The 27,835-nt window shown below is 41.6% G+C and overlaps 1 protein-coding gene across 1 annotated transcript in view; it reads right to left on the minus strand.

Moving 5' to 3' along the window:
* The window catches only part of LOC308232848 (potassium voltage-gated channel subfamily KQT member 1-like), a 484,771-nt gene that overhangs the window by 446,754 nt on the left and 10,182 nt on the right, over positions 1-27,835 (minus strand). Inside the window, exon 3 of the mRNA XM_080639025.1 lies at positions 11,842-11,932. Within this exon, the coding sequence (XP_080495151.1) occupies positions 11,842-11,932 (91 nt within the window). The remainder of the gene's footprint in view (positions 1-11,841; positions 11,933-27,835) is intronic.

Raw genomic sequence — 27,835 nt, forward strand, 5'->3', positions numbered from 1 at the left:
TGCACACAGATAAACATTAAGATAACATTTCCTATTCCTCCTTCATTTCAAGTGCGATGACCACAACATTAAATACATCATGGCATAGAAGTAGAAATTAACAAAGTTGAATCAATATGAGCTATAGTAAAACCAGTCTATTTCCTCAAAATCACAAACACTCTTGGTATTCTTGTTTCACCCAGAGAAGAGAAGGCTCAGGGTAGACCTTCCAATACCTAAAGGGGGCCTACAAAAACTCTGGAGAGGGACTTTTTACAAGGGCATGTAGTGACAGGACAAGGGGGAATAGCTTTAAGTGGACAGAGGGTAGATTTAGATTAGACATTAGGAATAAGTTCTTCCCTGTGAGGATGGTGAGGCCCTGGCACAGGTTGCCCAGAGAAGCTGTAGCTGCCCAATCCCTGGCAGTGTTCAAGGCCAGATTGGACAAGGCCTTGAGCAACTTGGTCTAGTGGGAGGTGTCCCTGCTGTGGCGGGGGGTTGGAACTGGATGAGCTTTAAGGTCCCTTCCAACCCAAACCAGTTCGTGATTCTATGATCAAAATACAGTAAAAAATTTCCTTTTCACCTACAACACTGCCATTATACAAATTCATGGTTTATTGTGTTGTTACTTTAAGTATGTAAAAGTATCATGTGTATGATAAAAAAAATGAAAATATTTTCTTGTTTTCAGAACAGCACAATTAGCGAAATAACTCCCAGTTAAAAAACCTTTTTTGCAAGGTCTTGCAATAAAAATAAACCCCTGCCTTTTGTAAACTACCATGGTGACCTCTCCTGGTAGAAAAATATATGACCTCTAACAATGAAAATATGCAATCAGATTAATACTCAAAGGAGGAATTACACTTGGCCCACTTTATAGTTTATTTTGTAATGCCATATCCTTAAAGATCTAGATGCCGTTTACAAATCAAAACTGACACACAGACTACTAGAACTTTAAGAAAATATTACAGCCTCCTGCTGTATATGCAAAATCCTACACAAGAGGCTTTGGCAATTTTTTAAAAGTAATTTTTCAATAGTATCATCTTAGAGTAAGATTAAAAGATAACTGTATATATTAAAGAATTAAAATCTGGGACAAAGTGGAACAATAAAATGTTACCTAAAAGGGACACAATGAAGGAAGCCTGAAAAAAATAGATGGACCTAAACATATGCATGGTTTCCTAAAAACATGGTATATTTGCCTTTTCTGGCATAATTTTTTAAAATAAAAATAAAAATTTCCATTGGAACTTCAAGTAAAAATACTCCTAAACTTGTTTGTTTGAGTTAGTTTTTAATTTCAGTTATTTAGCTACTGTGCGGGAGGGGATTGTCCCCCTCCGCTCTCGTGAGACTCCCCCTGCAGTCCTACATCCTGCTCTTGGGACCCTGTCCTGGGTTCAGCAGTAGCAGTCAGTTTTTCTCCTTTTTAGTAGCTGTTGCAGCACTGTGTTTTTGACTTTCAGCCTCGGAACAAAGCTGATAACAACTGATGTTTAGACTGACCAAAGACTTTGTGAGTCTCATGCTCTGCCAGGGAGGAGGAGGGGCCGGGAGGAAGCAGGGACAGGACGCCTGACCCAAACTAGCCAAAGAGGTATTCCATACCACAGCACGTCATGCCCGGGGATGTAACTGGGAGCTACCCGGAAGGGCACGTCCTCTTTTCGGTCGGGCTCTTTTCCGGCGAGCGGTATCATATTTTCTTCCCTTGTTATTTCTCTTATCATTATTATTATTGGTGGCAGCAGTAGTGATTTGTGTTATACCTGAGTTACTGGACTGTTCTTATCTCAACCCGTGGGAGTTGCATTCTTTTGATTCTCCTCCCCGTCCCTCCAGGAGCGGAGGGAAGAAAGGTGGGGGGGGAAGTGGACTGCGTGGTTCTGATTTACGGCCTGGGCTTAAACCACGACAGTTCTATTTTGGCGCCCAACGTGGGGCAGGAAGGGTTGAGATAACAACAGATCTGACTGAGGAAAATGAGCAGCTGTCCACCTTGCCTGGTCTCTCAGAGGATCCTTCTGTTGTGGGGTTGCTGAAGGTCGAAGAACAACAAGTGCCAATCGCGACCGCAACAGTGCACCGGCGGCAATATCGCACCAATCGAGACTCCCTGATTCCCATCCATAAGCTGATCCGTAGTCTGGAGAGTCAGGGAGTGATCAGCAGGACCCGCTCACCCTTTAATAGCCCCATATGGCCAGTGCGAAAGTCTAACGGAGAGTGGAGACTAACAGTAGACTATCGTGGCCTGAATGAAGTCACACCACCATTGAGTGCTGCTGTACCGGACATGCTAGACCTTCAGTATGAACTGGAGTCAAAGGCAGCCAAGTGGTATGCCACGATTGATATTGCCAATGCATTCTTCTCAATTCCTTTGGCAGCAGAGTGTAGGCCACAGTTTGCTTTTACTTGGAGGGGCGTCCAGTACACTTGGAACCGACTGCCCCAGGGGTGGAAACACAGCCCTACCATTTGCCATGGACTGATCCAGAATGCACTGGAACAGGGGCAAGCTCCAGAACACCTGCAATACATTGATGACATTATTGTGTGGGGTGATACAGCGGAAGAAGTCTTTGAGAAAGGGAGGGAAATAATCCAAATCCTGCTGAAAGCTGGTTTTGCCATAAAACGGAGTAAGGTCAAGGGACCTGCACAGGAGATTCAGTTTTTGGGAATAAAATGGCAAGATGGACGTCGCCAGATCCCTACAGATGTGATCAACAAAATAACAGCAATGTCTCCACCAACTAATAAGAAAGAAACACAAGCTTTCTTGGGTGCTGTGGGGTTCTGGAGAATGCACATCCCAAATTACAGTTTGATTGTAAGCCCTCTCTATCATGTGACCCGGAAGAAGAACGATTTTAAATGGGGCCCTGAGCAACAACAAGCCTTTGAGCAAATTAAACGTGAGATAGTTCATGCAGTAGCTCTTGGACCAGTCCGAACTGGGCCAGATGTAAAAAATGTACTGTACACCGCAGCCGGGGAGAATGGTCCTACCTGGAGCCTCTGGCAGAAAGCTCCAGGGGAGACTCGAGGTCAACCCCTCGGCTTTTGGAGTCGGGGATACAAAGGATCTGAGGCCAGCTATACCCCAACTGAGAAAGAGATACTGGCAGCCTATGAAGGGGTTCGAGCTGCTTCGGAGGTGATTGGCACTGAAGCACAGCTCCTCCTGGCACCCCGGTTGCCCGTTCTGGGCTGGATGTTCAAAGGCAGGGTCTCCTCTACACATCATGCAACCGATGCGACATGGAGTAAATGGGCTGCACTAATTACACAACGAGCTCGAATAGGAAATCCCAGTCGTCCAGGCATTCTAGAAGTCATCATGGACTGGCCAGAGGGCAAAGATTTTGGAATGTCACCAGAAGAGGAGGTGATGCGTGCTGAAGAGGCCCCACCATATAATAAACTGTCAGAAAGTGAAAAGCAGTATGCCTTGTTTACTGATGGGTCCTGCCGTATTGTGGGAAAGCATCGGAGATGGAAGGCAGCTGTATGGAGTCCTCAAAGACAAGTTGCAGAAACTGCTGAAGGGGAGGGTGAATCGAGTCAGTTTGCCGAGGTGAAAGCCATCCAGCTGGCCTTGGACATTGCTGAACGAGAAAAGTGGCCAGTACTTTATCTCTATACTGACTCATGGATGGTGGCAAATGCCCTGTGGGGGTGGTTGCAGCAATGGAAGCAGAGCAACTGGCAACGCAGAGGTAAACCCATCTGGGCTGCTGCACTGTGGCAAGATATCGCTGCCCGGGTGCAGAACCTGGTGGTGAAGGTACGCCATGTAGACGCCCATGTACCCAAGAGTCGGGCCACTGAGGAACACCAGAACAACCAACAAGTGGATAAAGCTGCTAAGATTGAAGTGGCTCAGATGGACTTAGATTGGCAACATAAAGGTGAATTATTTTTGGCTCGGTGGGCCCATGACACTTCAGGCCATCAGGGCAGAGATGCAACATACAGATGGGCCCGTGATCGAGGGGTGGACTTAACAATGGACACTATTGCCCAGGTTATTCATGAGTGTGAAACATGTGCTGCAATTAAACAAGCCAAACGGTTAAAGCCTCTTTGGTATGGAGGACGATGGCTGAAGTACAAATATGGGGAGGCCTGGCAGATTGATTATATCACACTCCCACCAACCCGCCACGGCAAGCGCCATGTGCTTACCATGGTGGAAGCAACCACCGGATGGCTGGAAACATACGCTGTGCCCCACGCCACTGCCCGGAACACTATCCTGGGCCTTGAGAACCAGATTTTGTGGTGACATGGCACCCCAGAAAGAATTGAATCAGACAATGGGACTCATTTCCGGAATAACCTTATAGACACTTGGGCCAAAGAGCATGGCATTGAGTGGGTATATCACATCCCCTACCATGCACCAGCCTCTGGGAAAATCGAACGGTACAATGGGCTGTTAAAAACTACACTGAGAGCAATGGGTGGGGGAACTTTCAAGCATTGGGATACACACTTACCAAAGGCCACCTGGTTGGTCAACACCAGAGGATCTGCCAATAGGGCTGGCCCAGCCCAGTCGGAACTTTTACATATTGTAGAGGGGGACAAAGTTCCTGTGGTGCACATGAAGAATTTGCTGGGGAAGACAGTCTGGGTTATTCCTGCTTCAGGTAAAGGCAAACCCACTCGTGGGATTGCTTTTGCTCAGGGACCTGGATATACTTGGTGGGTAATGCGGGAAGATGGGGAAGTCCGATGCGTACCTCAAGGGGATTTGATTTTAGGGGAAAACAGACAATGAACTCAATTGTACGCTGTTGCCTGCTATAGCCATCAACTAGAAGTCTGCAGGGCACCAGCGACTGGCCCTGACTTCCCTCCGACCATCATCCCAACAGAGAATGAACTTTGATAGAACCGGATGAGTTCTACAGTGAAGGAACGATCAGCATCAGCAGACAACGATCCAACACTGCACACAGCCTCTCCTGCCCTGAAAGACTGTTACAAGAGATGGAGCCCAACATCATGAACCGAACGGACTCAGTAGCTTTATAGGAATTGGTCCGTGCACTAAGATAACAGTGCACTGAAATGAGAGTGAGGGTATATGGAAAATGTGGGATCTGAGCATGACATGAATGGTATGGAATAAGGGGTGGATACTGTCCTGGGTTCAGCAGCAGCAGTCAGTTTTTCTCCTTTTTAGTAGCTGTTGCAGCACTGTGTTTTTGACTTTCAGCCTCGGAACAAAGCTGATAACAACTGATGTTTAGACTGACCAAAGACTTTGTGAGTCTCATGCTCTGCCAGGGAGGAGGAGGGGCCGGGAGGAAGCAGGGACAGGACGCCTGACCCAAACTAGCCAAAGAGGTATTCCATACCACAGCACGTCATGCCCGGGGATGTAACTGGGAGCTACCCGGAAGGGCACGTCCTCTTTTCGGTCGGGCTCTTTTCCGGCGAGCGGTATCATATTTTCTTCCCTTGTTATTTCTCTTATCATTATTATTATTGGTGGCAGCAGTAGTGATTTGTGTTATACCTGAGTTACTGGACTGTTCTTATCTCAACCCGTGGGAGTTGCATTCTTTTGATTCTCCTCCCCGTCCCTCCAGGAGCGGAGGGAAGAAAGGTGGGGGGGGAAGTGGACTGCGTGGTTCTGATTTACGGCCTGGGCTTAAACCACGACAGTTCTATTTTGGAATACAACCGCTCACCAACCGGTACCTCACCCCCACTCCCCAGAGGGATATCTATGTATCATATATATCATATATATCATATATCATATATATCATATATATCATATATATGATATACTATATCGGTATCTACGAGAGCTTTATACTTCTGTGGGACTGATGTGCCAGGCCATCTGACCCACAGACCCCAACACAAGAGGGATGTGGACCTGTTGGAGTGAGTCCAGAGAAGGCCACAAAGATGCTCAGAGGGCTGGAGCACTTCTGCTATGGAAACATGCTGAGAGAGTTGGGTTGTTGGGTTTATTTAGCCTAAGAAGAGAAGGCTCTGGTAAGACCTTGTCACAGCCTTCTAGTACTTAAAGGGGGGCTACAAGAAACCTGGAGAGGGACTTTTTACAAAGGCATGTAGTGACAGGACAAGGGGGAATGGTTTTAAACTGAGAGAGGGGAGATTTTGATTAGACATTAGGAAGAAATTTTTCAGGTAAGGATGATGGAACAAAAAGACAGCTGTTAGGTTTTGCCTTCTTCAGGATGAACACTCTTCAAGAGCCAAATTTCTGTCAGAAAAGTGCATGCAGATGCAACTCTGAGATCAGGCAGGAATCACACACTCATTCTGCACTCAGTCACACAGCATTTAAGGAGTACTTATGAAAACCATTCGGAAGGTAGCAGATGAAAACAAGTAATAATTAGAAGTCAGTTCTGCAAAGACAGAAATTGAACTGTGTTAACTCGAGATTAAGTACTGACTGTAGGAAATCACATAACCACTGTACTTGACTTGTATTTGGAAGAAGATATTAAAAAGGCAAATGAATGCTTAAAAATATTTCCATGAGTGTCAAAAGTGTCTAGAGAGTAATTAAGCAGGAAAGAAAAAAAAAAAAAAAAGACAACTCTTAAACAGGTTTTTTCCTTCCCCATTTTTAACAAAAGTATTAATACATTTTTAAAAGTAATTTTAAACCACTTCCAAAATTCTGACTCTCACATAGCTGTTGGTGACAGGCTTTACCATGTGGTCTACAAAAAAGCAAGTAAGCCACATTCCTTCCTCTACTCTCAAACTGTTACTCTTAGAACACATCATACATCCTGATTATCTACCTTCAGGTACTTCGGCATGATAATTTGTGAGGCTGTATTTCAAGCTCATAAACACCATCCTGGGCAGAGTTACTTGGTTTTAGTATGCAATAGAATAAGTTCTCTCTTTTCAGCAGTCCCAGTTACAGAATTGCCCATCATCATCCCTCACACTGAGCTTTTGGCTCAGTATGCTGCTCAATATTGCCAAGTTGTTCTGGTGATCAAAATGGAGGATTTCTTAAGCCATATTTAGGGCATGAGATACTGGAAGAAATGCACAGGGACATCAGACAGAGGACTTAAGAGAGGCATGACAGACTTCTTCCAGAAGCCAAGTACTAAGCATATAGTGCACCAAATTGTGATCTGGTAACAGGCCACTAAAGGTGACATCATGGTGGAAGTTTGTCACAGACCGTGTGATCAGGATAAGAAGGCACACAAATACTTCTTTAAACAACTCTAGAAATTTCTAGATCATTCCCTGGTTCTTATGGAGGACTTTAGTTCAGGTAATATCTATTCAAAAAGTAACACAGAGAGATGCAAGCAATCTGAGAAAATTCTGTAGTGTTTCAGGAGTAACTTTTAGATACAGGTATTAAGTGGGCAACTGGGAATGAAACAGCTGAATCTGTTGTTCAGCTATACAAGGAAAAATTAGTTGAGGTTTTGATATTCAATGGCAATACCTTGGATGTAGCATCCAAGAAATAACGTAATTCAAGATCCTATGCTTCAGGAGAGCAAAATTCCAATTTTTCAGGGAACTGATAGCTGGAATCTCATGGGAGACAGCTTTGAAGGGTCAGCAAGTTCAGGATAGCTAGCGGTTTTTAAAGACAACCTACTCCAAATGCAACAAAGTGATGAAAGCTAACAACAGATTGTCGTGGTTTAAGCCCAGCCAGTAACTCAGAACCACGTAGCCGCTCGCTCACCACCCGCTGACCGATACCCAGCCCGACTCGAGCAGTGATCTAGCCCTTCCAGGTAACCACCCCCAGTTTATATATTGGGCAGGACGTGCTGTGGTATGGAATACCTCTTTGGTTAGTTTGGGTCAGGTGTCCTGTCTCTGCTTCCTCCTGGCTTCCCCTCCTTCCTGGCAGAGCATGAGGCTCACAAAGTCCTTGGTCAGAGTAAACATTATTGAACAGCAACTAAAAACATCTGTGTAATCAGCACTGTTCCCAGGCCAAAAGTCAAAACCACAGCACTGCACCAGCTACTAAGAAGGAGAAAAATGACTGCTACTGCTGAACTCAGGACACAGGTAAACAAGAGAAGTGATTATCCCCTTTACTCAGCACTCATCAGATTGCACCTAGAATACTGCGTCTGGCTTTTTCGACCACTACAAGAAACACTTTGATAAAGTGGAGGACGTTCCAAATAAGTTCATCAAGGTGCTCAGGGTGTTGGACCACAAGGACCTCTCCTACAAGGAAAGGCTGAGAGGATTTGACTTGTTTACACTGGAGAAATGAATGCATGGGGGACTTCTCAGTTGCTTCATAGAAGGAGGCTATTGAGAAGGTGGAGCCAGGTTCTTAACAGCAGTGCATGGCAGGAAGATGAAAGAATACAGACCACAGCAGAAGGATGAAAGAAAACAAAACAAAATTCAAAAAAGGGAGGTTCATACTGGATATAAGGAAAACTTTCTTCACCATGAGGGATGGTCAGGCATTGGAACAGACTGTCCTGAAAGGCTGCAGTTTCCATCCTGGGAGGGTTTCAAGACGTGATGGGATAATGCCCTGAGCAACCTGGTCTGACCTCAACACTGACCCTACTTTGAACAGGAGGTTGGATTACAAACCTCCTTAGATCCCTTCCAACCTGAATTATTCTCTGAGTATATGGAAAGAAGAAAACACTAAGGCAAATGGTTGCAGAGTTCTGTGAGATCCAGTATTTGCATACTATGACAGGTGGAGGTGCTATTCCCTCCCATTATGCAATCTGTAACTAAAGTGGCCACTATTATTTTGGAAAGCCCTATTTGCCCTTCCTGCTTAGGAAATTTCAACATCTGCATCAGCTGAAGAGAGGGGCAGGCAGTGCAAGTTTAGAAGGCAGATGATAAGGGCGTATTGCCTTAAGTGTTGCAAACACGCTATTTACCACTGTGGCCCGTTCCATTGTGTTTATTTCCCCAGACATTGTACAAGAACTTTCCCATGCAGCAGATCCTAAATACTGCTGAATAGAGAAGTGAAAAAGGTCCCAACAGGGCAGATCCAGGACCAAGGCAAGCAGGGGAAACTATGTAGCAATCTGAATAAAAAACTACTTCAGATGCATTTAAGATTTGTGGATTGTGAAATAACATGTACATTGTTATTCTACCTAGAAGTCTTGTGATCCATTTTAAACATTATTCTAAACTCTAAGCTTCTTTCTGCAAGTATAAAATAATCAAGAGAAACTATGTTTTTCACTATCTATTCTGTTGGTGTTCAGCATGATTCACTGTACAAATGCCACTGTCATTTCCCTCCTTTGCTGGCTTGTTAAATACTCAGAGGAGAAAACAAAACCAACCAGGAACTAACAAAGATCATACCAGGTATGTATATGGAAAAATTAAATTAGATTATCTCAGACAGAGCTGGCAAAAACCCTCCCAAGAGTAACAGTCAATGCACAAAAAAATGGGTAGTACGAGAACAAAAACCTCCTTCAAATTACAGCATCTGCAAGTCCAAGACATGCAATTTCACCAGTCCTATTACCATGAAAGTACACTGATTTTACCACAGTGATGATCAAATAGAGATTTACATGTTATCTTTTCTTCACAAATGCAAAGAACAGAAGTTTTCTTAAAGCTCAAGCAAGGTTATCAAATAGAGCAATTTACAGCACTTGTGAAGGCATAGCATCAGCCTGTATCAGAAGCCATGGCTACAAAACATCTTCAATAGTCTCAAAGATGACAGACTGACCTTAACATTAAAATGCAGGGCCTGAGAGTCATATTGTTTTCCTTCAGAATTCACTTGAATTTTCAGAGACCTGAAAACATATGCTTGGGGAGAGAGGGGAGGAGGAGATTAAGGGCTTGGGTTTTTTTGGCCCCTTTTTTACATTCAGACTACAAACACTGCTTTGGAGGGACACCTTGATATGAGATTCTCTCCTTGGTATATTCACATAGCTTATCTGAATGATGATAGGTTTCACACCTGAAAAGAAATTATCTTACACCACCCAGATGTATTAAGAACATAAAAAAATTAAGTCTTTAAAACACAGGACTTTAGTGGCTTAGGACACATCTGCAGTTACATCTGTCACTAATGTCCCATATCTACTCCAGTGACATGTATTATCTAAAATTGTATTTGGCACATCATCTCACCCTTTATAAGAAAATGCAAAAACGTTTAAGTGTCTACAAGTATTAAATACTATCCTTCTTGTCAGGCTTTACCAACTTCCAACATTACAATTCTGAAGCTGATTTTTCCCAACTTTCCTACTTTCATGTAATGAAAGGCAATTTTTTCACAGGTGGGAAAATACCACACATACTAGTATTTATCTGCTACTGACACATAACAGGGCTATACAAAGAACTGCAGGTTTCTTCAATCTGCACACAAACAAATAAATTTCATTTTGAACTTGCTCTAATAGATGATTTAATTCAATTTTGTTTCTCATCGTACTGGCAGTCCCCACTGCTTTCTCTCTCTAGGTGTCCTCATGCCTTTGATGAAACTCTTTTGGTTACATGAACAGTCAGCTATCATATGAAGTAGATCAGAGTAATGACCTACTACAAGGAGTAAAGAGAACAATGATCTCTAGGCTTTTGTGGGCTTAGTACTCTCATGGGTAAAATGGGAGATGCACTTCGAAATTCCTTCAGGTAAAGGTAGGGAGAAGTGCTACAAGCAGGAGTCTAACCATTCAGCTACTAGAAACAAGAAACCTCACAACTTTATGAAATAGAAATAATTTAATTATCTATAAGAGCAATCTTTGAAGTGTTGTAATAGAGCTTATTTCAGAGCAAACTCTAAGGCTCACAGTTACAAGACAAATGCTTTCTAGGCAAGGGAATCTACAGCAGCCAGCACACCTAACCTCTCTGCTGGCCATTTCTGTGAATGAAACTAAGGGAACAGCAGAGACAAAAATAAACTCAAGAGAGGTATCTTCTAAGGTAAGGTTGTAACACAGGTGGCCAAGAAACTGTTCCAGCTCTGCCACTGACTATGCATGATTCATTTGTTAATCACTTAAAAATGCTATGTGGGCATGCACACATACATACCATCAACACAAAAGCAAACAGCTAAGCACTGAGTCCTTGCCAGTATAACTGTATTGGGTGGGTGGTAGTTACACTGACCTGTAATCACTCTACATCTTTCAATGAGTCTGAGAAAATTAAGCATGATTGGCAGAATACTGCACTTTGTTTGACACTGAATATGGCTTAAAGGGCAAGCAACATTTGTTAGGATTAACATTAATCAAAATCCCAAAATAACTCTGTGATCCTCATGATGGCTTAGTCAATTGCAGGCAAAAACTAACAACCACAACGGTTAACAAGCACCAACTTCAAGGCCAAATCACTGACGCATAGAATTCTTATTCTATATACTGGCAAACTACACTGACAGATATTACGTACCCCCAAGATCCAGATACTTCTGAAGAGCATGGTTCTTCATAAATTTTTGCCATAAGACTTAGAAGAGATATGTTTAAAAATATACATTCCTGTACTATAGAACATCCTGTTCCACACTGCATAAGACTGATGAACACCAGTTGTCCAGTATAAGAGCTACAGGGTACAGCTTCATACCTTATGAAAAGCAAGTATATAAAAGCTGTCAAATACCCTCATAGTTTACAGACCTAGAACATAGTCATCTCCTTTATACTATGACCTTCCTTTAATGAAAGTAGTTACTATTTTAAATGTCCTGGTAGCATGTTTTGCATGAGGTTATCTCCCTTGTTCACCTAAAGCAACCTAATAAAGCATTAGAGTCTTCCCCAAAAAAAGTTCACTTACCATCCAAAACAGGGTTCCAGTGGCAAATTCAGAATAATGCTCTACAGTAGACAGGACACTGAATATTAAACAAATCAGCACAGAGAGAAATCTGTAAAAAGAAAACAGTGTTTAGTGACTCATCAACTTGAACTAAATCTGGATGTAGATCTAGTTTTAGCTCTCATTAACACAACTTTTTTCATCGCAAGTACTTTGTGTTTAAGAAGTTAATTCTTCCTAATTAAGTGAATATCATCATTTTGAATATCATCATTTGATAATTTTTAAGAAACATGGAATAAAAATGTCAGGAAGGCTGAACACAGCTAAATCAATAGGCAAAGTTCACATTCAGATAAAGAAAAAATAAAGAGAAGTCTCAAAATGTATATTCCTGCTCCCAGAAGAGTTAAAAAAAAAAAAAAAAAAAAAAATCAAAATTGAAAAGTCATGAGAATTTTAAAACAAAATGTGCAATTGAATCCTAGTTCATTCAATGCTTTAATGCTGGTAGAATAGCCATTACTTCGTTGCATACAGTGTCTTGGCCATCTTTCCACCATTGGTAACATGCTAAACACTTAAACAACTGGTGAATTAAGAACTATGATGGACAGACAGAAAAGCCAGATTTCTGATGTATTTGCACCACAGCTTTGACCATCTTTTAAGGTCATGCAGAAAGCAAGAGAAAAGTAAGAAACAGAAATTACTTCCATTAACAGCCAGAAACATTCCTTCTCAGTACCAGCTCTTCCAGCTGTCATTTCCTCTGATTCCATGCCAAGAGGCTGTATCTAAAGTCCTAAACTCCCAAACTCCCGAACCAGCAATTAAAACCTTTATAGTCCTGCACGTGATGAGACTGTTTCCACTGTGAAACCCTTCTGAAGAAGATAAACACTCTTGACAGGGTTTGTTGAAGAACTTCAAAGCAAAAGACAGCCTTGACGGCTGTTCTATTAATGTTGTGAGATTTCAACAGAAATAAACACACTATCTACACTTAGTGTGCTTTTCATAGATTTTACATGAAAAATACAGGAAATTCATGTTCAACATGAAGACCAGTGACAACACAAATTCCTTAGAAGTCCATCCAGAAACTTGCCCTGGTCAACGTTTTAATCAGTGTACCAGAAGAGATGAAATTCACCTCATCATGTCCACACATGACTCCAAACCAGTTCAGTCAATAAACCTGAGGGCAGAGCCACTGGTTAGAGGTGCCTGGGCAGGCTCAGGAACAAGCCTACAGGAATCTCATAAAACTCAGCATGAACTCAAATGTCAGATCTTGCACATAGTACAGGGCAGGCCCAAAGCCACATCAGATGAAGACACTGGCTGCATCCCCTGTAACCCTGCCAGCATGCGAAGGGCACTGATGGTGAGGTGACAGACTGGAGGGAGCTTGGCAGAGGGCAAAAGCAGCATGAAGACAACCCTGACCCAGCATGAGTAGGGACATGTGCCATCACCCTAATGGTGGGGGAAGCCCTGCTCCTACTGCACACCATGTGTCTCACTTGTCCCAAAGTCCAGTACGTCTTTCAGTCACCTCACCTGTTCCTTTCACCTCTTTCTGCCCCCAGGAGTTGCCATTCTGTAAAACTGCCTATACCACTTGTTGACAGACTGCCCTGTGACTGGTGATAGGACCAGCTGCCTTTTCCTGTCTTTGTCAGAAAGGCATCAGAATGGGACACTCGTGCTGTAATATACTCAGAAACACATGTTTTTTATGTCATACCCCACAAGTTTTCATATTTCTCTGTGATGGGATGGTTGCCATTGTTCAGAAACTGTCATACTCACATGATCTCAGACCCCCCTTGGACTGGCTGCTCATTTCTTTTAGATGGGGAAATGCAAATATCAATAAATATAAGCACAAATATAAGCATCAATATAAATACAAGTATAAATACAAATATAAATACAAATGTAAATACAAGTATAAATATGAGTATAAATATAAATAAGTACATGTACAAACATAAACATAAACAGAAATAGAAATAACAGAAATAGAAATGAAATATACACACATTTTTGTATATGCATAGGTTTCTATGTCTAGAAATAGAGATATATAATATATAGACTATATAGACTACAGACAACAAAATTCTAGGGGTGTTTAACCTGGTCTGCTGACAGACGCCCACCCAGCCAGTTTCTTATTCCCATTCCCAACAGGACAAGGGAAGAAAAGGAGATGAAAAGGCTCGTGGGTCAAGATAAAGACAGACAGATCACTTATCAATTACAATTGTGGGCAAAAGTGTTCCAACTTGAGAAAAATTAACTTCAATCATTGCCAGTTGGAATACATTCAGATAGCGAGAAGCAAAGAAAGCGAAAACTTCTCCTCTACCTCCCCCCTCACACACCCTCCAAGCAACATAGGGTCATGGGGTTGCAGTCTGTCCTTGCACTATGTCTCTGCCCCTCCTTCCTCCTCCTCACACTGTTCCCCTGCTCCATCATCGGTCTTTCCACTGCCTGCAGTCCTTCAGAATAAAATTGCTCCAGCGCAGTCTCTCCACGGGCTGCAGAGGAACCTGCAGAGGAGCACCTCCATGACCCCATCCTGCTTCTCTCCCCTCAGTGCTTGCAGTGTCCCCTCTTCCCTCACAGCCTATGGTGTGGGTTTGTCCTTTCCTAAAGGTTTTCCCCCCGAGCCCCCCTACCCACAGCTGCAGGGCTCAGCCATGCCATGTGGTGGGTCGGTCAGAGCTGGCTGGAATCGGCTGTGTCCAGCACCGGGCAGCCCTGGATGCTCCTCACACAGGTGGCCCCTGCAGCCCTTCCACTGCCAGCACTTTCACACCTGCACCCAATACAAGAATATAGAATATAAATACAAATACATGTGTAGAGATATCTATATACATGTATACAGATATGAGTATGTGAATAGGCACGTTATTTACTCACAGATGCACTTCATACAGCAATATATACATACTATAGAGTATAGGTATTGATATATATACACTCTACAGTATATACTTGATCTCTTCTCTCAACTAACAAGTGACAGGAGAAGAGGTAACAGACTCAAGATGCACCAGGGGAGGTTTAGACTTGATACTACGAAAAATTTCTTCACAGAGAGGATGCTCAGGCATTGGAACAGGCTGCCCAGGGAAGTGGTGGAATCACCGTCCCTGGAAGTGTTCAAAACACATGTAGATGAGGCCCTCATTGACGTGGTTTACTGGTGGTCTTGGCAGTCCACCTTGGACAACGGTCAGACTTGATGATCTTAAAGGCCTTTTCCACCCAAGCTGATTCTATCATTCTATGATCCTATCTGTGTATATATACACAGATAGCAGGGAACAGCAAGAGTGAGCCATTCCATTAGCCAGGCACCAAGGGTGACAACAGCATAGGCAAGGCCATCTCCTAACACACCAGGATGCAGATTTGCACACTATAGCTCAGTCAATACCAACCTGCAAGGCTGAGCATAGAGCGCAGCAGTGGCAAAGGTCCTCCAATGGCTCTTGGCCACTGCCAGAATTGGGACAGGGGTGTCACCTGGATGACAGCTGACATTGCTCCTAATTTTCTTGCATCTCTTTAAGGGTCATTCAGAAAGGAAAATGCATCTAACACAGGTCTTGGACATTCACTAGAAACCATAATCATCTCACCTGACTTGATTTCCCCAACACCTCTAGCTCCATTTCTCTCATTCACTTCCTGACAACTTAATTTCTTGAGAATCCTCCCCCTGTATAGGTTTCTGACACCTGTTTGCACTTTAAGAAGTTCTCTACCAATTATTTACTGTAACATTAGAATGATTGTGTAGTTACTGAAGAGTTAGTCAAAGTACACATACTTTATAGTTATGGTTTTCTATAAAGCAGAAAACAAAACTGCACACAATTCTGCGTAATACTCATCTCAGGAATTTGTGTGATTAGGTTCTGTTCTTAGGGGGTTTTTTTAATTCCTTCTGTCAGCTACAGGAGTGAAAGTTATTTATCTGAACTCTTAGTCTCCCTTCAAACCTTAAGTGATGGGTAGGAAATGGTATATCTCTAATACACTGAAACAGTAGCTACCTTGGTGAGAAAGTGGTACATTTTTGTTTTCATCACCTTAATAAACATTTTGTTTTCATACCTTTACCTTGCTGATTCATTTCAGTACAAAACAAAATTTAAGATTTAAAACATTACTCCTATTTAACACAAAACAGAATATAGTCTTCTTTCTTAAAAAAAAAATAAAAAATAAAATAACACAGATATAATAGAAAAGGAACTGTTCTAACTGATTAAAGTCCAAGTGAAGGACGATGCTACTGTGCCATTTAATGGCAGCATGATTAAGATAACCAGTCTCATAAACTATGTTTGTGAGCTTTTCTTGCAGGTAGCTTTTCTTTTTAGTGCTCTGTTGCTGCTACAAATCACAGTAAATATGTGGTCAACTCCCAGTCCAACTAGTCTGGAGTTGCCAATCGACCCTGTTATCAGCACTCTGCTCTGCCCACTCTACTTGGGTGCTGTGCATTACAACCAGCACCCTGTTGGTGAGGATGTTTAGTGGGGCCACTAAATCCCACAGACTTACAGCACAAACATTGTTCTATTTCTTCAACCTAAATTAAGCTAAAAAAGTACTTTATGTTTTCAGGCACTAGCTTTTCTTATATCAGAAACACACACACACACACACCCCCTTTTTCTTTTACCTCTACAAATTCTTTTGCTATGTGACTCCGTTTTGCTCAAGAGTTCTGGCCATTTTCATCTTGTTGTCTAATCTTGTGTCTTTAGCGAGCTTTGTTTCTGTTATTGTGAACTCATATAGTTATATCCACATAGCCACACCTTATGATTTGTGAAAGCCAATACATTTATGTGTTTATCACAATTATGTTAGGGTCAGACTCTTCTCCTGGTTTGCTTACTTTTGTAGAGTAGCCCTGGCCTTGCTACTGCCTGACAAACCCATAGGAAAGAACAGCAGAAAGACTGTTATGCAGAGTTTATCAGAGTTACTGAAAATTAAAATCTGTTTTCTCTCAGTCTCTCTAATTCAGGAAGCTGTTTTACCACTTTTGATAGAGTTAACAGCGAGAAATGTGTTTGTGGTGGGCATCTTAATGATTTCTAGCTCTTCATTAATGGCAAATACTCAGAGCTGAAATGTCTTTAGGAAAAATCAGGCTGAAAGAGAAAGATCCAGATAACACATCTCAGTCAAGGCTAGCATCACTTTTAGCATGAGACAGATCTTAGCCACCTTCTCATGACTTACTAGTTACAGTCCATTACCCAGTCCTGCTACTTCTTTCACTTCAACAATATACCAGTTGCCAAGCACTTCATCCAGCGCCTTAAATTCCAGCCCCACAGGTCTATCTCTTTGGAAATAGTGGTACATTATAGGGGTACAGAGATCTGTCCAAGCCACAATAAAACTGATATATTGCTTAACTGAGCCACTACATTGACAAAGTATGAGCCAGCCAGCAGAGGGGGCAGAAGTCCCACTTTCTTCCCATAGGCAATATTCCTTAATACTCCAAAAAAAAAAGAAAACTAGAGCAAAGTGTTGACAAGACACACTGAACACAAGCCAGCCTTTTTCAAATGGAGAATAACAAGTTGATAAGGAGTTTACAGCATAAGTGTATTGCTAGTGTCCAACATTAGAAGAGTCTAGGCATAGGAATATGCAAATCTTTAGCCTTTCTTTAACACAATAGCACTGCTTTCCATGTAAAGAAATGGCAGATGTAATAGTAAGGTAACCAGGGCTATAAGATTCACCTTTTCTTCATATATCTAGTATGAGAGGAGAACGTGAGTTCTCAGAAGCCCTCCCAGGCACTGAGTACCCCACTCAGTTGGGTGCTGTGCCTCATCAGGCAGTTTCTTTACCCAGACAACTTTTATTTCCAATTAGCAATCCCAGTGATGGGTAAATACAGAGACACAAAGAGATGTACAGAATTTTTCATATGCCAGGATAGTGTAAAAAGCATGCAGAACTTGGATCTCTTGAAGCTCAGACCATCCTCCAGTCAATAGTCACTGGAAAGCAGGAACTTTGCTGGTCCCTGAAATAACCACATCAAACAACTAAAGCATAAATTTACCAAGAACTTATTGAAATTCATCAGTCTCTTGGTTCTCATTTTTTTATGAGACTGATGTCTGTTCCTACCATTGTCACAGTTCTCATTTCTATGCAAAATACATGTATAAAGGTATAGAAGACTTCCTCTTGAGTACAGCCCCTTAACTTCTTCCAGATCCCTGCCATTCCAGTTGCCTCCTTTCAAAATCCCTTTGCCTTCTTTTACAGTCCTCACCAGTAATAAATAAAAAGCCAGGGGTAATTCATATGCTAGATATTTTCTAAGATACTGAGAATGACAGTGCACTTTACACCTTCTCTCCTTTTCCAATTTCAGTAAAGCAAAGAAGGATTTTTACATACCCTGCAGGTATTATCACTACATGTTCAACCACATTTCCTATTAGGCTTCAGTGAAAGTAACCAAATTTGTAAATGAAAAAGTCAAGAAAAGGTGATGCAAAGTGCTAAGATATATGCACATAAAGATGTATAAAGGAAGACAATTGGTGCCATTTATTTACTAAGGGACCTAGAACTGTCCAAAAGCTACTAATACAGCCTACAAGTTTTGTAACTGCCAGCTAATTGCCGCTTCCCTCCTGTATTTATGTTTTAAGACTCTCTTTTTTTCCCCATTTCCAAAACACACATTAAAACCATTCAAATGACCCTTTAAACTCAATTTATGGCACTATATATTCTGGCCAGTGAGTGTCACTCGTTCCCAGTGAATAACAAAGGCATCACTTTGCAAGCACACAAGGCTGGTCTTTCTATGAATAAAGTATCATGTCCTCATATAAAATGCACTTATTTGAAATGTAGAATCGCTGCTGATCACTTTCAGACATAAAAGAGCACGTCTTGCTTTTTTGCAAGAAGGGAAGGGTTAGCTTCAGAGCACCTGGATATATCCCAGTTTCAATAATCCTCTTTCCCAAATCCAAATAATAATATAAAACCCTCCTGCTAATGTCAAGCAGAAATGTTTCTTCTCTTTGTAGACTACATTATTAACAATTTCAAGTACTGAAGTGTCCACATCTGGTGACCATGTTTGTCACTTCTATCAACTGCATGACACAACAGAATGATACCTACAAAGCATATGAAAGTTAAAGGTGCTTGCGAAGATACATTTGAGACTGACATTCAGAGCAAAGTTTAAAAAAAAAAAAAAATCTGAACATTATATGCAACCTTTTCTAATAAATAAAAATTGAAACCACCGTGCACACATAGGAGAGAAAAACTTCACATACAATGTTATGGAAGTCTTTGCAAAAACACTGCTTCTTCAGCTACAGCTGGATTAAAGCATTTCTAAAATAGGTTGTAACCCACAGCAAGAATGTGGGTTACATTTTCTTCCACATGGAAAACCTAAATGAATGACTGCAGCACATCTACCTCTCGAACTGAATTAGGGAACATATTACCAGCAGATCACCCAGACTGCTAGAGATCATTTTGCTTCCTAGTAAGTGAAGGCACAAATCGCATGACCTGACCCCATTCTATTAATACTGCATGACTTCTAACATGTGATTATTCATTCAAAATGATAATATTTTGAGGAGTATGAGACAGATAAATATATTATAAATCAAGCCTGACCTAAGAAGATTCCAGATTTTTAAGAAATTAAAAGTGGGACTTAGATTGAAGAAAACACCTGTGGACTGTTCAGATCTCAGTGAGTTTAATATGTCAGGAAAAAAGGCAAAAAAAAAGAGAAGAGACATGCCAGTTTTATTTTTTGTAACGTGTTTAAGATGGTCTGCTCATATACAAGAAAAGAGTTCCCACCATGATGAACTTCCAGTCAGAACTACTATTTTATGCTTTTCACAGCTTTCTAAGTACATATATACACTTGGTTAAAGGACTGAAGTCTTATTTTTCCTCTATATAGAGGGAGGGGAAAGGGCTATGATGGAGGATTATGAAGGAAGCTAATGGCCATGGCAAAAAAAAATCTCTGACTCAAGCTGTCAGTTGTGGTTTTGCTCACTTGATAATTTCATGTGCTTCTGTTGTTTTGATGATAAAGATTCTTTTCTATTGATGGTGTGTTTTTTCATCTCATTCCCTTACAGAGTTTTTGTAGCTAAAATAGGTATTCTCCACAGAGACGGTGAATTCTGGACACCATTTCAGATGCCAAGCAGAAGACTACATGAACCTGTTTTGCAGGTAACAACTGCAGCTCTCTTTAATTTCTGTTATAACCATAAACAGTCATCGTTCCTAAAAATGAAGATTGCAGGATGATTATTAAATTTAATATTGCAAATAATGTTTTGATATCCTAATATTTTTATTGAGAAAAAAAACATAAATATTTAAAACACTTGGAGGTTTATCTATCTTATTTCTGAGGTTTTAGAGTTAAAACAGCAAAAGTCTTGTCAGACATTAAACAAAGTAGCATTTCTACTCTCAAGTTTCTCTTTATATCTAGCACCCCCCTCCACATCTCCATCTGCTACCTGCCTGCAGCTGCATCCTGCTCTGTACCTTCCCTACAACCACCTACTGACCAGCACGTTTCTTGCACTCTATATTCCCTGTGCTGTCCCACAGAACCATATAGAGGAGCCAGAGCTGCACACCAGGCTGAACGGAAAGCTGGCAGAACAGAGCAAGTGAAGGCTAAGGGAGCCCACAAGACCACGCATTGATGTGGAGTACAAGGTTTCTCCTTGCTCTGTGCAGAGAAAAGTGAGATTCTGAGCCAGCACTCAGACAAGAAGATGACTTAGATGAGCTCAGTGATACTAGCTTTAGAAAAGGAAAAAAAGTGGGATGAAAGCCTGAAAATAATCCCTAACTGCATGAGAATGAAACTTCAGCAACAATGCCATTTTCACAGCTGTGTTCCACAGTCCTTCATATATGGAACAAAACACTCTGCATTGACAAAAATTATGTTTTATTGTACATTACATTTCAAGTATCACTGGGATTCTGTACAAGACTATCTAAATTTCATTCTTTCCATAAATAATACAAAGAAAAAAACGCCACCTGTTCAGCAGGCATATACAGCATTAGTTATTACATAGAATACAGAAAGAAGTATTATTTTTCTAGTGTGTATAATCTCAGTAAAAAGCTCTGTCTGTCCAGTACTATCAGCTGAAAATCTGAACAAACCAAAACCCTCAGTTCTGCTGCTCAGGCATGCACACATGACAATTTTCTGTTGGATTCCTCCTCTGTGAGAACCTTATACCATCTAGTTTTGAGTCACAGAATTATAGAATAGCTAGGGTTGGAAAGGACCTTAAGATCATCTACTTCCAACAGCCCTGCCATGGGCAGGGACACCTCACACTAAACCATGTCACCCAAGGCTCTGTCCAGATTGGCCTTGAACACCACCGGGGACGGAGCATTCACAACTTCCCTGGGCAACCCATTCCCGTTCCTCACCACCCTCACAGTAAAGAACTTCCTCCTTATGTCCAATCTAAACTTCCCCTGTTTATGTTTAACCCATTACCAGTTGTGCTGTCACTACAGTCCCTAATGAAGATTCCCTCTCCGTCATCCTATAGCCCCCTGTCGGATACTGGAAGGCTGCTATGAGGTCTCCATGCAGCCTTCTCTTCTCCAGGCTGAACAGCCCCAACTTTCTCAGCCTGTCTTCATACAGGAGGTGCTCCAGTCCCCTGATCATCCTCGTGGCCTCCTCTGGATTTGTTCCAACAGTTCCATGTCCTTTTTATGTTGAGGACACCAGAACTGCACACAATACTCCAAGTGAGGTCTCATGAGAGCAGAGTAGGGGGGCAGGATCACCTCCTTCAACCTGCTGGTCACGCTCCTCTTGATGCAGCCCAGGATACGGTTGGCTTTCTGGGCTATGAGCACACACTGCCAGCTCATGTTCATTTTCCCATCGACCAACACCCCCAAGTCCTTCTCCGCAGGGCTGCTCTGAATCTCTTCTCTGCCCAACCTGCAGCTGTGCCTGGGATTGCTCCGACCCAGGTGTAGGACCTTGCACTTGGCATGGTTAAACTTCATAAGGTTGGCATCAGCCCACCTCACAAGCGTGTCGAGGTCCCTCTGGATGGCATCACTTCCCTCCAGCGTATCAACCGAACCACACAGCTTGGTGTCATCAGCAAACTTGCTGAGGGCACACTCAATCCCACTGTCCGTGTCACCAACAAAGATGTTGAACAACACCAGTCTCTGAGGGACACCACTCATTACTGGCCTCCAGCCGGACATTGAGTCATTGACCACAATTCTTTGCGTGTGGCCATCCAGCCAGTTCTTTATCCACCAAGTGGTCCACTTATCAAATTGATGTCTCTCCAAGTTAGAGACAAGGATGTTGTGTGGGACAGTGTCGAATGCTTTGCATAACTCCAGGTAGATGACATCAACTGCTCTACCCCTGTCCATCAGTTCCGTAGCCCCATCATAGAAGGCCACCAAATTGGTCAGGCAGGATTTCCCCTTAGTGAAGCCATGCTGGCTGTCACCAACCACCTCCTTGTTTTTCATGTGCCTTAGCATGCCTTCCAGGAGAATCTGCTCCAAGAGTTTGCCAGGCACAGAGGTGAGACTGACTGGTCTGTAGTTCCCTGGGTCATCCATTTTCCTCTTCTTAAAAATGGGGGTTATATTTCCCTTTTTCCAGTAATCAGGAACTTCACCTGACTGCCATGATTTTTCAAATATGATGGACAGTGGCTTAGCAACTTCATTCACGAGCTCCTTCAGGACCCATGGATGGATTTCATCAGGTCCCATGGACTTGTGCATGTTCAGGTTCTTAGAATGGTCTCGAACTAGATTCTTTCCTACACTGGACCCAAGGTCTTCATTCTCACAGTCCCTGTGTCTGCCTTCCAAGTCTTGGAAGTCCAAGACCCCAAGTCTTGGGTGGTGCGGTCAGAGCATTTGCCAGTGAAGACTGAGGCAAAGAAGTCATTAAGAACCTCAGCCTTCTCCAAATCCAGGGTAGCCTGTTCTCCTGATAGCTTCTGGAGAGGGCCCACATTGTCCCTAGTCTCTCCTTTATTTGCAACATTACTACAGAATCCCTTCCTGTTATCTCTCACATCCCCAGCCAAGTTTAATTCTTACTGGGCCTTAGCTTTCCTAACCTGGTCCCTAGCCTCACGGACAACATCCCTATATTCTTCCCAGGCTGCCTGTCCTTGCTTCCACCTTTTATAAGCCTCTTTTTTCCCTTGAGTTTTCCTTAGCAGAGTCCCAGAAGACAAGTTCCTCTGAGTGTAAGACGTGTCTTAAACCATGGCTTTCCCAATACCAAGAGCTCCTTTTTGATCACAACTCCCCAAAATGCTGGAAACCTCCCTCACCTTTAAAATTCAAACGCATCCATTCTTCCTTTTCCCAATTAATCCCAGAGGACTTAGACCTGAGATGCTCTAATAATCTTGCTGTAGGCAAGTCTGTGGGCAGCTGCAGTCTGACATCTCCATGAGGACTCCATGCTGAAGTGAGTGGAAATGGCAAGTACCTAATTACTACTCCTCACAACCAATGTGAAAATAGACCTTCCCATTCTTTACTTGAAGTGTTTAGAAACAGAACTTGAAACAGATGAGGGACAATTTCTGGTACTGTCAATCAGAGTCAGATAGACTGAAGACGGCAAAAGTAACAGAAGCATTTTAAGATAGATATAAAAACATACAAAACCTGAAATGGTACTGTTCCAGGCAGTGATACATGGTATATATATGATCCCTTTCACTTAACACAGGTAGCAGTTCATGGGTGGACACAAGCTCAGTGTGAAGAAGCTGAGACCACCCTCCCCTCCCACTGGATGTGCGTCCTGTAGCTGAGCCCCTTGTAATACCACTCAGGACCCACGGTTTACATGGCAGCCACAGAGACAGGTTTTAGCCATGGCCGTCAATGTTCCTGCCATAGCAGTGGAGCTCTTTATATTCTCAGTGCACACCAAACGCTGTTAGAAAGAAGCCATGGGGCTGAGCTGAGAGAGTAAGCGGTGAATATGACAAAAGCGCTAGAGACAAGTAGCTGCAACAAAGTCCCCCTTGCACCCTAAGTAAATCCACTCCCATAGAAACAAACAATTCTTCAGAACCATTTTCTCTAGTACAGTGGAACAGCATTTCCTTCTCCCTTCAATATCTTTAAACCACGAGTCAGCATATACTGACTTCATTTTTTTTTAAGGTTACTATCTCTATCATTGAGCCATGCACCAGAGTGCAGGCAAGTTTTGACAAGTCTAACCTTAAAGATAAATGGCTTAACTAATTGCCAACTGATCTGCAGAATCAAACAAGCTGCAGCTCTGTTGCCTCTTAGGCAATCAGGAAACCTCTTTGTGGATTGCTCCTAACAGCCTCTGGGATGCTAAACATAGCTCTAACCAATGACCTTTTTAAACATACTGGAGGAATAGAACCTTGGGCAAGAGCCAAATTCCTTATAAAGAGCAGAACAATAGTTGAATATATGGTAACACATACAAATCTTTAGCAAGACTCACCACTAAATACCACTGGTTTGCCTTTAGGACTCATTTCATGTTTTTGTTGGAAAAACAAGCTTTTCCTCTAACCGCAGTGGCAAAGTCTACCAGTGTTAACTTATTAACAAGTGACAACCAGATCCTGGGTCTACCTAAATATTTCTGATTAGATTTCTGGGATACTTATAGGTAGGATAAGTGGATGGGTGTGTTTGATATTGTTGGCTTGGGGTGAAAGTATCTAAAGCTTGTCGTGGCAATTTTCCTTTCCCCACCAGCTGCCAATTTGGCCTTCTCATGTTCCCTGCTATCCATACTCTCTCCTGCAAAAGGCAGTTCTCTGTGGTGGAAGGGGGTGAAAGCAGTTTGTGACTGTTTACTTGCTTCAAGCAGTTATTTACATCAGCAGAGAACAGTCTCACTTGTTGGCGGCTTTTCAGTTCCTAAAGTAAAGGAGCTGATAAGGAGGAGATATAAATAATTAGCAACTAGTAGAGTTGGTCCACTCTTTCATATCCTGAACTGAGAACTGGTGTGCAGCTTTCTGGTATTTTGTGTATCCCTGCATCTTTCTGTGACTCCTGAGGATGCCAAGTCACAGTTTGAGCTATCACTTCAGCAAATACTGTTTTCCTTTTCTACCATATAGCTGTTAAAAATAGAGAAGTATTTCCCCTCAAAACACCTGACTTTTTTTTCCTTAATTTTTTTTTTTTTTTTACTTTTATAAAGACAGAAACTTACCTCAAATAACTTATTTGCAGACTTTTCCTTGCTGTCTCTTAAAAAAATCGTTTTACTATCAGATGGAACAGAATTATCTGAGAATTTCTCGTATGGTTTTGGATTCTCAATTAAAGAAGTTCACACCAACAAAAGACGGAAGTGCCATGCTTCCCCAAAACAGGTCTTACTAATGTACAGTAAATTTTAGTATTTCTTGTTTTCTCCTAAATTCCTTAAGCCTCGTGCATGCAAAAAAAAAAAAAAACTACTGCTTTTTTTCACCAATGTGTTGAAGCCATCATCCTTAACTTTGTTTCATGAGTTAACAAATTTAAATAGGCAGTAATGCATTGGACAGCTAATCAACCAGGGTTAAAGGTTACAAATGGGTGCCTTTTTGTGCCTTGATCTTCCTAAATGTTGTTTCATTTCGGAAAGTAGCTAGTGCAACTGTAAACATGTTTCTCTTGGTTTTGTAGCCAGGGACAAATTCTATTTAGTTGATTAATTGGCCATGAGTATGCTCTACTGAGGCCTACAGACACTTAGAACTAGTAAGTTAACTACAACACTGAGAGCAAAATGATGTCAAGTACTTTATCAAGGGTGAACTCTTTCAAGGTCGTGCTATAGCAATCTCATTTTCCATGTAAGACAAACCTAATGAAAGCTCTTAAAGGAGAAATATTAATCATTCCTCCTTTTAAGTTTTGCACCAAATAATGCCATTTCTGTGCATGTGTTTATCTACTGCAGATAAGTGCACTTGAAGCGTTGATATATGAGATGCTTGTGAGAATGTTATCTCTTGAACAACAAAAAAGGGATGAGTGAGGAGAGGACAAACTTATGAGCTAGTAAACAGAGATATATTCCTTGGCAACCAAATACAAAATAGCAGCTTTGTAGCCTTTTGGGCTTGTCAAACTCAATTGACTCTGCAAGTATGTGTTCAGAGAAGAAAATATTTTTAGAAAAATGTGAGCTCTGTAGTGAAAGAAAATCAACAAACAATATTATACGAAAGCTACTGAAACCTATGCTCTGTAGTAGTTAGATGCCTTGATCATGGGTCACTGATGTTTTAAACACAACCAGACATGCCTTTCCCCTGCTGTGCTCCTTCCTCAAAACTGTGACTTATTTCACTATATAAAAGCCCTTCAGCTAAATAATCGCAAATGGCTTATATGTGTCTCCAGTTTAAATTAGACCCCAAACTTATTTTTTTATTATTTCTTTGATAATTTTATTATCCTATCTACCATTTGCTGCAGCAAGAGATGAAGGCAAAATGGTCTGTTCTACTAACACACTAGGACAGAAGAAATCTGGTTGCTTCAGCTAGAGTTAAATTACAAGAAAAAGAAATTGGATTGATGTTTACATGCCCAAGTAAACCTCTGTTCAACTACTCTCATTTCAGCTTCAGCTTTTTTCTTCATGATAGACTACAGAGTTGTCCGTCAGAGACCAACAGTTTTAAGACAGCCTGTTGTTGTGGAGAATAAATGAGTTTATCCAACAGAAAGTTCTTTGAGGGGCTCCAAAATCATAGGCTGCTTTTTATTTTAAGTGATTATTTAGTGGCAGGAAAATTAAGGAGTGAATTTCCTTTTTTTTTTTTTTTTTTTTATGTTATAAAAGTGCAAGATATTCCCATTCCCAAGTGCATGAAGTACTTCACTTTCTTCTAAATGGGACTATACTCTTATATTGAACAGCCACATGCTTCTAGAAAACATTCCTTCCAGTCTGAATAAAACCTCATTCCTAGTGCTTACATGGTTTTGTTATCCAAGGGAGTTTCTGGATAAGTCATAAAGAGAAGGTTGTCCATGTGCCTTTGTAGGCAAGTTTTGATGTCCCTCAGTTCTCTCACAGATCTATTTCCAGGCTCCTGAGGCTTGATGTTTTGTTGAAAGGTCTTGTGCTTATACATATATGATCATATACAAATTACAGTTGGTTGGAAATTTTGGTAAAGGAACAATTTTTCTGCTGAAAATACCAATATGTTAAAATTAGAAAGTAGTCTGGGAATGTGCTGGTTTCAGCAGAACTGGAGAAGGAGACCAGACAGGTTTTAATGGAATCTTGCCTAGCTTTGGACTCACTAACAGGCAGCCTGCCTGGAGGCAGTTTGGGCATATCTGACTTTCTGTTTTGTCTCAGAATATAATATTTTCAGGTATTTGAAGCCCTCAACTAAAGCAAAATTCCATCTATAACATGGGTATACTGATGATATCTGCTTTCAGTTTAGGGTGCACCCAGAAATGCCAGGCAGCCCCACTGCATGTGAAATGAGGTTGTTCAGTTGGCTCCAATCAGAAGTAACTAGGTAATATTTCTACAACACCTACAAAATCTAAAAGGTAATTTACAAATACACACTACTATTCTGTATTTTCACCTGCAGATGTATATATTGCCATAAACTAGTTTGAATCAATAGGTAATACCAATGCTGTTCAAATCGCAGTATGAGGCACACATCATACAAAAAGATCTCCCACTTCAAAGCAACTTTCTGAATCAACTGCCCAAAGATACATTTTTAAAATATCCGCAGCTCCTATTAGTAAAGTATTTCACCTTTTCAAAGCATTGAGCAACCTATTTGCTGCTTTTTACAGAGCAGTGAGATTTGGGTTTTGCCTTTTCTCT

This window comes from Psittacula echo (genome assembly GCF_963264785.1).
Source record: "Psittacula echo genome assembly, chromosome: 1".
Lineage (NCBI taxonomy): Eukaryota > Metazoa > Chordata > Aves > Psittaciformes > Psittacidae > Psittacula > Psittacula echo.